Raw genomic sequence first — 11,590 nt, 5'->3', positions numbered from 1 at the left:
CGTCATCGTTAAAAAATGCTACGTGGTGGCCAGCTATTGGACATCAAAAATCTTTTTTCCCTTGGATGTGGGGCCCAGATAATTAAACGCTGATTTTCATTCCTTTGTTGAACCAAACAACATTCTACCAATCTACATTAAGTCAAGTCTTACACACAAATTACCTTACTACCCTATGAGGCTTTCTTACTTATCGGGTACAAGTATACCCGGTCCACTTATGCGCATTCTAGGAGTTTAGGTCCTGGCAAACGAGAGTTTGGCTCATTTTAGGGGCGAGACAAATCGAGTTCGAGCTCATAATGAGTTCAAGTTAAATGAGGTGAGTTCAAGCTGGTTTGTTGATAGAAAAAATGGATTTTATTAGAGCAAGAGAGAAATAGGATTACAAGAAAATACATGTAAAATAATATCTAAAATATATTTCTTACTTCCTAACAAGATTCTATAAGCCGAGCCGAGCCGAGTCGGGTAGTTATTGCTCATATTCAGCTTGCCGAGTCTATTTTACAAGTTTAAACAAGCTCTTTACGAACCTAACATGAGCAGTTAGGCTTGTTTCCAAGCCCTACTCAAGCCGGATCCGGGTCAAAAAGGACCATGGACCAATTATTCAGTCTTTACAGCAAGAGTCGAGGAAATATCTGTAATTTCACGAGTCGTACCATTGCTAAAAGTCAACTTAGTGTTGGACTTTAAAAAAAGAAGTCCCACCGGCGAGGCGAGGGTGAGGGGCGGAGCTCCGCCCTGGCCCGAACCCAAAGTCATGGCCTCCGCGGTGGCGCTCGCGCTCCTCCTCGCACTCTCCGCCGCCGTCGTCGCCTCCGACTCCGACGACCCTGCCACGATCCGTCGGATCTGCGGGTCGGCCAAGATCCCCGACCCGCAGGAATACGACTCGAACTTCGTCTCGGTCATGGAGGCGGTGGCGCAGGCCATGGCGCGGGACGGGTCCGGCTCCGCGGCCGTCGGCGACCCGCCGGACCGGATCTACGCCTTCGGGCAGTGCTTCGGCGGGCTGGACCAGGTCACCTGCCGGCTCTGCTACGCGCAGGGACGGGTCAATCTGCCCCTCTGCCTGCCCGCGATGGCCGGCCGGATCTTCCTGGAGGGCTGCTTCCTCCGATACGACGCCCGCAACTTCTCCGGCGTGCCCAACGACGCGGCCGATGCTTCGCTCTGCGGCGGCGCAAACGCCTCCGACCCGGCGCGACTCGCCGCGGTTGTCGAGCGGGTCGCCGGTGGGCTACGGATCGGGCCCGGGAAGAGCTCTGCGAGGGCTGAGGCGGAGGAGTTCGGGGTGAGGGTGTTCGGGGCGGCGGAGTGCTGGCGGGAGCTAGGGCCCGGCGAGTGCGAGGAGTGTCTGGCGAGAGCGAGGGAGAGGGTGAAGGGGTGTGTGCCCGCCACTGACGGGAGGGCGCTGAACGCGGGTTGCTACATGCGGTACTCCACCTCCAGGATCTACTACGGGACCGGATCGGGCGGTGCTTCTAATGGTCTGTAGTTGGATCTCTCTCTCTCTCTCTCTCTCTCTCTCTCTCTCTCTCTCTCTCTCTCTCTCTCTTGGACATGAGACCGGCCCGAGCCAGATTCGTTACTCAGTGTCAGGGCTTGACAGACCCGAACCAGAGTCGAAGCACGACGACACTTCTCGGCTTCGGGCAGATCCCGATCACTGAATCTGCTCCGAGATAGAGGTGGGTGTGGTTTTGGAACCAGCAACAATTATGATTCACTGTTGGATTGCTCGTTGTTTCAGTGGTTCGGCATCGCTTGGCAATAGCACTCGGGTCGATCTTCCCGTTGCTGCTGCTCGTTGCGGCAGCCATTATCATCGGAGAAAGAAGAAGAAGAAGAAGAAGAAGTCGAATTTCCAGAGGCGGGGTTTCTTCTTCTTCTCGGGGTTTTGCCGGTAAAACAGAATGAACTAACTCATTAGCAGAACTAGATTCTGTATTCTCTATCTTTTGCACACGCATATGAATTATGCGGTTCTTCTAGTTCTTCTCATGGTTCCGTTTCTTTCTTCCAATTTATTGGCATAGTTACGGATGCTTCTTCGGCACTTATCATCAAAACGATTTCAGAATCACACCTTAATTTCAAGTATGAAGATCTAGAGAGTGCAACAGGAAATTTTCATGAGTCCAATAAGCTAGGACAAGGCGGTTTTGGTTGTGTTTATAAGGTAATTGGTTGAGAACTGTCACCTACGCTCTGTCTGGGACTTAGTGAAACCACCTTTGCCATAATTTATGTTCTTGCTTTAGTCGTCGCCATTATTACTGTTGTTGACTTGGCGGTGGTGGTGGTGGTGGTGGTGGTGGTGATGGTGATGGTTATTGTTGTGGCCTTGTCACATAGTCATAGTCACAAATTTTGTTCTCGAAAAAATATCGGGTTTTTGGGGTAAATCTTGGAAGCATCAGTTATATAAATACATAAAATATATGAAAAAATAATAATGAAAGCTGAACCATATAAAAACAAGGGAAAATGATGTTTTTATGGTGTGATTATCGGGTTAAAAACATGAAATTTTCAAAACAGGTGATATTTTGAAAATATTGGGTTTTCCCGGTATAATATCACCCTTTGAAAATATTGCAATAAAATCTCATTATTTTCAAATTACCAGCAATATTTTTTTACTACGACACTGATACAAGGCATGACACGGACAAACTTGATAAGATACGAGAGTTCTGTAAAACAAGAAAATGGGGCACCACACATCATGTGTGTGTGTGTGTGTTTTGTACATGATTATGTACATTCGAAAAAAAAAAAAAATAAGACATGAATACTAAAGCGAAAATTCTTGCACAATAAGTTTAAATCATTATTGTTGTAAACATTAAATAATAAATCCAGACTGAGAATTAAAATTTAAAGTGATCAATTGCACATTTTTAAAAGAAAAATGCAGGTAAACACAAAATAAATAATTAATGAAGTTAGGGACAAGGTGGTTTGCTGTGTTCAACACAGGTTTGACTGTGTCCATAAGCTGTCATGGCATTTATCGTGTCGTGTCTGGCTTCAGGACGTGTTAACATGGGCTGGACATGTTAAGCAAAACGTCTGTGTGACAGAGGTTGGTGGTAGTTTTGGGAGATAATGGTGATTGTTGTTGGTGTTGGTACTGCAGCCATGGCGACTATCATGACAGTGGTGCCACCAGCAACACAAATGAAGTTTTCTTTAGTGTAATGATAATAGTAGGTAATTTTGAATTACATGATGCTGCAGGGGATTCTAGGAGATGGCAGGGAGGTTGCAGTGAAGAGGCTGTTCTTCAATACTAGTCAATGGTTGGATCAGTTCTTCAATGAGGTCAACCTTATAAGCGGAGTTCAGCACAAAAACCTTGTTAAGCTTTTGGGTTGCAGTGTCGAAGGCCCGGAAAGTCTCCTGGTTTATGAGTTCCTCAGAAACTTGAGCCTTGATCAGTTCTTGTTCGGTTTGTGTTTTTCCTTGTGCATGCCTTAACTTTCTCAACCAACATACAGGATCAGGCAGTTGTGAATTCTTGAATGAATATTTTGTTGGGCAGATCCTATAAAGAAGAGAGCATTAGATTGGGGAAGGAGGCTTGATATCATCGTTGGGACAGCAGAAGGGCTATCTTACCTGCATGAGGCATCTGAGGTGAGGATTATTCACAGGGACATAAAAGCCAGCAATATACTGATTGATGAGAAGTTTAGGCCCAAGATAGCAGATTTTGGACTAGCAAGGAGTTTTGCAGCAGATCAGAGCCATCTCAGCACTGGCATTGCTGGGACTTTGTAAGCACTTGAACCCTTAGCGCTCTCTTCTTTAAATAATTCCTATATTCAACATTGATATGTTCAATTGTTTTGTATTTTTCAGACTTTAATTTAAGAGAAAATGCATTCAGCTCTTTGTTGGGTTTGTTCTTCGGGCACTAGTCTTTTGGTTCCTACCACTATGTTAATCGGTCTAGACATGATTTTCTAGAAGTTTCTAACACCACTGACCTTCATGGTGTTTAAAAAACAAATAAATCATGTCTGTAATGCAAATTTATAGTTTATGATGAAAAGCAAATGGATAAAAAGATCAAATATTCCTTTGGTGTATAAGGATTCCATTAATCCTTTTCGTTTTAAATTACTGCTTTTGAGTTTAATATGCAGAATTTCAAATTGTTAAACAAAAAGTTACTGTAGCTTTCTGCTGCCATCCAAAAAATTGTAATACATTTTGTTGAAGGAGTCACTTCAACATCTTTGCTAATCCTCTACCCCTTCTTCATTGCATGCATGACATAAACTCAATGTTATACTTTCACTATAAAAAATTTTCAGGGTCTAGGTATCACTGTTCATTTGATAATGAAGCTTTGTCCTCAAAGTGTGTTACCTCCAAGATCCATAGCAGTGTCATACTTATAGGTATTTCTATATCAGCGGCATGTTTGGACTGGGAAAGAATCTTTCCTTCTTTCATTCTCTCCTTAGGAATTATGTTTTTATACCTGATTTTTTTCTGTCATATTTTATGAAAACTCAATCTTATACTTTGGAGTTGATTGTTCCAAGTTTACTGTTTCAGAGGTTATATGGCCCCTGAATATGTGGTCCATGGGCAGTTAACAGAGAAGGCAGATATCTACAGCTATGGAGTACTTGTTCTTGAAATTATTACTGGGCGCAAAAACAACAATTCTATATCAACATCAGCCGAGGGTCAGTCTCTTATGGCATTGGTAATCCTTTTTGTGACATCAGTCTTTTAGTCCAACCAGAATTTTACAAAATCTTTTATCTCTCAACTTGATTCCCTTGTGTCTTATATCAGATTTGGAGACATTATAATTCAGAAACGTTACCAGAAATTGCAGATCCTGATCTTAACGGACAGTGGACAGAAGAACAAGTTCTGAGGGTATTTCAAGTGGGTCTTCTTTGCACTCAAGCAACACCAAGTCTTCGACCACCTATGTGGAAGGTGGTTGAGATGCTGGTAGGTTTAGGAAGGGACCTACCACCGCCTACCCAGCCTCCTTTCATCAATGTTAAGGGTGTAGAATTTGGACAGGGCTCTGAATCATCCAATACCTTTCTTTCCACCATGCCCGTATCAGTAAATGAGATGTCTGTAAGTGTCATGCATGGAAGATAACAATGGGAGACTTTTTTGTCTCCTCATATTGTTTAACCATATGTAATTCAGTCAATGCAATAAAATGAGAATCTTGCTGCTAGGATTTTGTGATGCAGCTCAATGTGTACTAGTTTAGAGAATTTTATTGGTTCAATGTCAAGTCAATTTGTTTTTCTTTTTTGGTTCATATCGCCGACCCCAATTGTTTTGGGATGAAGGCGTAGTTGTTGTTGTTGTTGAATGTCAAGTCAATTTGTATCCTTCCCTTCTACCGAGTGCTGTCAGCAGGCTCTCATTGTACTTATTTTATCAGTCTTCTGCAGTTTAATAGCTTTTGGTAGTTCATTCATGGCAAGGTGTTGAAGCTGTTTAATAGTATTAGCTTTGGAGTTTGTTTTCAGTGACAAAATGTATAAGCTGTTCAATTCCATTCAATTCTAGTACTATACTTTTCTAAATAATACAACAGCTGCCAGCTTTTTCTCAATAATGTTATTGTGCAGGAGTCATCCTTGCAGTTTGTATGAATGTGGATCCCTCCCAACGAGATTTGTCAAGTTTCTGGTTGAATAGTGATTGTCCTGGGCTACTAATAGAAATCAAGAGGTCAGATTTGATTCATTTTATTTCCCAGTTAACAGGGGGATAACTTGTGCAGTTCTTTCCTTTTCTCTCTCTATGAGTTCATTCATCTGGAGCTAAATCTCTCAACATGAAGAAAACTGTGTCATAAAAATGAGCAGATTTCAGGCACACCCATGTGAGTCCTAACTACAAAAAAAGTCCACATTCAATTTTTTTTGCTTTTACTAAATGAACTTCATGTTTGATGGATCCTTTCCTCGTTTCTTTTTCCCTTGTCTCTTCTCTCTTTGTTGTTGTTTTTTTTATACTGAATGAGGGCAAATCTGTAGGTGGTGGGACCCAGGAGAGAATGATGCCCTGCTGTATGGCCCACCCCAAGCAGTTAAACCCTCCCCTTCCCTTGCCCATCAGGGAACCTGCTGCTTTGGCCTCTCCGCAAAGGATGTGCACCTCATACTTTCAACATCCTTCAGCTTGAATGCCTTAAGAACCAACTAGACAAGTGTTGGTGCCAATTTGGATTACCTGAGTTGGTCCCATGTTAATCATCTTTTGTTACAACATGGTTTTAAAAATTCTCAAGTCATATTTGTCGAAGGTTTCTAAAAATGTGATGTTGAATGGATCTCCAACAAGACAACTGGCAGCTCATTGGTACCTTAAGCATGACTTATTCAATCTGTAATCATCATGATGTTTGACTTAATACAAGTCTCTCAGTAAAGAAAAGTTGAAATAAAATATTGAATCTAGTTTATATCGGATGTGATCCAACGAGTGTGGTTGGCCACCATTTCAAATGTTCTATTTCACGTGGAACACAAATTTTCAAAATGTTTTAATAATTGTCAGCTAATTACTCTTCAATCACTTTCTATGAAAATGACTCATTTGTGGTTTCTTCCAATTGCTGCCAGTTTATGGTATAAAAATGTGGATTATTTTTACTAAGTTTCAACCCAGTGAGTCACTTCACAAGTATGACAGGTTGGTCTGTATTTCATCTCTTATCTGACACAAATAATTTGTAAGGCTGAATTTTTAGAACATCCCATCGTCCAGGATCAACTTTCATCAGATAATGCTTAGTTTTTTTTTTCGTGCTTCCAACAATGAAAAGAAAAGCAAAAGAGGGAAAAAATTAGTAATGATGAGAAGGTGCAACTGATTTAGTAGCACTTTAGAACGGTTATTCTCCTCTTTGGCTATGGATACATAAAGTGTAGCTGCATATCGCTTGATTGTTTACTTATTTGACAGAAAGGGTATTGTTTTTCACTACTGAATTGCATTTTCGATCTTGTTAAGCTCTCTCATTAAAGAGTCCCCTTGTTTCTGCTTTGTGATTTACAGCTATAATTGTATTGCTTCCGAGCAATGATCATCAAATTTTCAACTTTTTTGATCGGAGAATTCAGTTTGATTTGTTGTTATTGTATCTATGATCAGAACATTGGTTTACTCGATTCATGATCCATGTTCTTCTTTGTGTAGTTGCATTCTACCACTAACCTGTTTGAGTTGGGAGGAATCATTATTTCCATGAGGCTCCCTAAAGTACAAAACACTTTCAGGCTCCTAACAAAAAAAATGCTTACACAGTGATGTTTGCTAACAAGACCTTGTTTGCTACTAAACAGAAAATGCTGCATAGGTGTAGCCATCAAGTCAGACCATTGTTTACCCTATTTAGCTTGACCACAGCGTTGGTGAAAATTTCCTTTAGAGGGCCTGAATTTGGGCCGAGCTCAATTAGAAGCAGGGCTAGGACCAAGCCAAATAAGACCCGGGCCTAGCCTGGCTTGGGCCAAATTTGACTCGAGGCCGAACCCAAGCCCAGGCTGCCTGGCTCAACTTGTACGACAATCTTCTAGCATACTTGGTCCCACAAATCAGCCTCCTCATGAGTCTCCCTGTTAGTTCCAGAAGTGTTCGGTTCAGCCACTTCTTTTCTAGTTCCCCTAACCACTTGAATCATTTGTCTTTACAAACTGAAACCACCCTCCTAATGCAAATAAGACGAGAAAAAAAAAGGTGCATGTTTCATAACCACATGCCCTTTAACATTTAGCCCCACCATTATGTGTGGGGCTGTAGATAAGGAAAAGATGGGTTAAAAAGAGAAGCTTGCAAGTTGGGCATGATCATATTGAAAAAGGGAATAGAAATGAGCATGCCTAGAAGTGTGTAAAGTTCCCGTAGACATTCTAATATGAGAAAGCAGAACGGACATACTCTCCCATGGCTTTCTGCTGCATAATCTATGACATTTCAGATTGATTCCATATGATTACTTTTGCCAAATATTCGAACTGATTGCGTGATACAGATGTTGGTGGATAATCATTCATGACAGAGGAATCACATGCAAGAGCGGGTGCGGACACAAGCAACATTTCAACCTCAAATTTGCAGCTGCTGGTCTTTCATGCATGGTTTAAATGCCATATCTGTTAACATGATGCTAAACTCTAGACTACTCATCGCTCAAAAATCAGGAGTAACTGGACAAGTTCAGAGTTTCTTTTCACTTTTCCACTACACTAGCTACCTTTGAAAAGAAGATACCTTAGGCCTACAATCATGGGCATGCCTGAGCCCCCCACATCTTGGAAAGTTGATTCAGAACTTTAATTTCAAGGCATTTAATGATTATGTAATCCATGGGAGGACCAAAGAGAGCAAACAAGAGCCTCATTTGAATGCAGGTGAGCAAGAAACTCAAGACAGCAAGATATTTTGCAAAGCATCAGTATCACTCAGCACTATTTATTCCCTCTTCCCTCACAAACACATTAATTCCCTTTCAGCAAGGCTATAAATGTGTGAACATCCCATCCAAAACAGATACACAACTGGCTTCTTAATTGTTTGCTGATTGTTGAAGCTTCTGTAATATATTAGAGATGTCCATGATCAAGTCCAGCTTGAAGTCGCCTCACTGTTTCGCTTCTACTCCGCTGGCTATCATCACTCTATTTTTTCTTGTCCCTGCAGGTGCAAGAAGTGGAAATTATAGGAAAACCAATATCCCCACTTACAAAAGTAGTATACAACTAAAAGATCATCAAAAGAACAATCACACATCTTCTGATTATTCCATTTACTACAGCTACTCGAATAGAATCTTCGATGTTCTGTCTTTTGGGGCCAGGGGGGACGGTGTGGCAGATGACTCACAGCTTGTGATAATATTTAGTCATTGAACAAACAGCAACTAGGGTCAGCAGTTCTTTGCATGGTTTAATGGGATAGCATTTACTATAAGTATCCTATGATGATCAGGCATTTCAAGCTGCATGGATGGCTGCTTGTGTTGTTGAGTCGGCAATTTTAGAAGTTCCATCCGAGTTTTTGTTTCTCATCAGTCCAATAACCTTCAAAGGACCGTGTAAGCCAGGCTTAATATTCCAGGTGAGTTTGGGAAATGCTGCCTTCATCATTATCCTTTCAAATTCTATATAATCAATGTCTTGAGAAAAAACACTGACTAGACAACTTATATGATCTTGAGCTGTAGAGTAGATCGATGGCACAATCCTTGCACCTGCAGACATGGGAGCATGGACGAAACCAGGGTCGCTGCAGTGGATCAATCTCAAATGGCTTCATGACTTCACCATGCAAGGAAGTGGTATCATAGATGGCTAAGGTTCAATTTGCATTAGACACTAATAGATAATTATTCGATTCTAACGAATATTTCTGTTGCATGTTGTTCTGTAATGCTTAAATTCTCATAAACTAACACGTTCTTTAGATGATCAGTCAACAGGCACAAATTCCATATACATCCCAATGATGAAACCAACGGTTAGTATTAATTCCACTGAACCACCAAAGATTTGAACGGTTCAATAGACATCATATTCATATGAAGTTGCCTAAGGTCTCAATATGGTGGCAGGCAGTCAGATTCTATGGAAGGTACAACTTGACTGTTTGGGATATTCGAATCCAAAGCAGCCCATTATGCCACCTGAAGTTCGATAATTGTGTTGGGGTACTAGTCTCCACCACCTCAATTTAATCACCAGGAAACAGTCCCAACACCGATGGGATTCACCTCCAAAATACTCAGAAAGTTCATATCCGACATTCCTCAATTGTTTGTGGTAATTACTAAGACTTCAATATAATAATGTGCTGCAGATTACTCTGGTTTTATATGTTTTTTCTTTTATGCAATGAACACCAAATTGCTTAGTATCATTCTTGCATAAAATTCAAACAGGTGATGACTGCATATCTATACAAACTGGGTGTACCAATGTCAATATTCACGACGTTTACTGTGGCCTAAGTCATGGAATCAGGTGGCTCAAAAATTAACACTGAACTGTTTCAAGTCTTTTTGTTCAATTTTTCTTCACTCAAATGCTGATATGTCAGGATATCTGCACTTTGCCACACAGAATAAGAGGCCTTGGTAAGGATGGCACCTTGGCATGAGCTTCAAACATAACGGTTCATGATATCATGGTCCAAAACAGCCTGTTTGGAGTCAGAATCAAGACTTGGCAGGTTCAAGTTGATCAAATTACAAGTACCCATCTAGATAAGACACTTAATATCAAATAATTATGATTCTCTACAAAAAAAATGAGGCTTATTTATATCTGTTGATTAACAAATGCACTGCTCACAGAGAGGAGTTGGATCTGTATAGTGCTTCCTTCTCCAGCATCCAAGTTTCAGACGTCAAAACTCCCATGGCCATAGACCAGTACTACCGTGACAAGAGGATGTCAAAACCAAACTAATGCCGTAGCAATAACAGATGCTCAGGAACCTACACTTCACAGGCAGTTCATCTAGCGTGCAGTGAAAACATCCCCTGTACAGGCATTAGCATGACCGACATCCTTCTGGTCCCATCATCTGCTGCCCGTGGGATCAAAAAGGCACTTTGTTGGAATTCTTATGGCGAATCAAACTCCCTATGATTCCAACAAGTGCTAGCTGTTTGGAAATGGTCATACCAGACAAGATGAATAATAAAACAGACCCAAGTCTGTTCACATGCTAAACTAACCTGTACAAATCTGGAATGTATTATTATTCAAAGTTACAGGACATTGACAGTTCAAAGTGCTACAACCATTATAACAATAGAATGTGTGCATAGGCATATTGGTTCCACCATTATTAAACATGAAGACTATAAGTAGATCCCTGTCTGTTTGATTGTATATGTCCATTGTTTTCACAAAAAATCATCAGGATTGAAAAGGAAAGAAAAAAACTGCAGGAAATATCGTTTTAAAATTTTCAATACGGCCCAAGGTAATAGTTCAAGAAGGATTATGTTTACAAATGCAATTTCTAGCAATCATCTTCAAGCTCATGCAATGCCCAAATTAATCATAACCACCACCAGCACGAATTAACGTGAACACTCAGAAAACAAATTACCTTTTCAGCTAAGATGAAAGAAAAAAGAATAGATAATTCAGGCAACTGAATATTTTGGCACAAGTGCCTAAAAAAACTTTTGCATATATTTTCATTAATTTATTAGAACCAAATGGGTTCAATAACACTTTGATGGCAACAAGGCATATTAACCAAGAAGGTGATCAGTGTCAAGACCTTGACAGTCAATAAATGCAATAGGCCCATGAAAAGATGCAAACTTTTTCACAGTGGGGCTAAACTAGCAGTGCCATTAGAACCAAGTGTATCACCTACTTTCACAGATTGGCTAACTAGCAGTGCTTAAAATTCCAGGGGATAGATATGAAATCCTTGAATCTATAAAAGGATGCAAACTTTTTTGAGAAGAAAATAACACTAAAGGAAATATCATAGCCATATCCCATTTCGAAAAACAAAAGCAAGGAATGAACAAAGGATAAACCACTGAATAGGT

At 40.8% G+C, this 11,590-nt stretch overlaps 1 protein-coding gene across 3 annotated transcripts; it reads left to right on the top strand.

Annotated features, from left to right (window-relative positions):
- Nucleotides 1-706: 706 nt before the first annotated feature.
- On the top strand, nucleotides 707-5,478 carry LOC149839179 (cysteine-rich receptor-like protein kinase 2). Of its 3 annotated transcripts, none has more exons than XM_090002354.1 (7): nucleotides 707-1,496; nucleotides 1,760-1,912; nucleotides 2,046-2,188; nucleotides 3,253-3,463; nucleotides 3,557-3,791; nucleotides 4,582-4,735; nucleotides 4,828-5,478. In XM_090002354.1, exons 1-7 carry the CDS (start codon nucleotides 767-769, stop codon nucleotides 5,149-5,151), a joined length of 1,950 nt encoding a protein of 649 aa, XP_089858480.1. In that variant the 5' UTR covers nucleotides 707-766; the 3' UTR covers nucleotides 5,152-5,478. The 3 variants fall into 3 exon arrangements, with proteins under 3 accessions (XP_089858480.1, XP_089858481.1, XP_089858482.1); XM_090002355.1 differs by having other exon boundaries at nucleotides 721-1,496; nucleotides 4,582-4,715; XM_090002356.1 differs by lacking the exons at nucleotides 4,582-4,735; nucleotides 4,828-5,478 and adding an exon at nucleotides 3,877-4,010 and having other exon boundaries at nucleotides 727-1,496.
- The last annotated feature ends 6,112 nt before the right edge of the window (nucleotides 5,479-11,590 follow it).

Source organism: Nuphar pumila, chromosome 4, assembly GCF_984573655.1.
Source record: "Nuphar pumila chromosome 4, dmNupPumi1.hap1.1, whole genome shotgun sequence".
NCBI lineage: Eukaryota > Viridiplantae > Streptophyta > Magnoliopsida > Nymphaeales > Nymphaeaceae > Nuphar > Nuphar pumila.
This window is presented reverse-complemented; position numbering and strand designations above follow the sequence as displayed.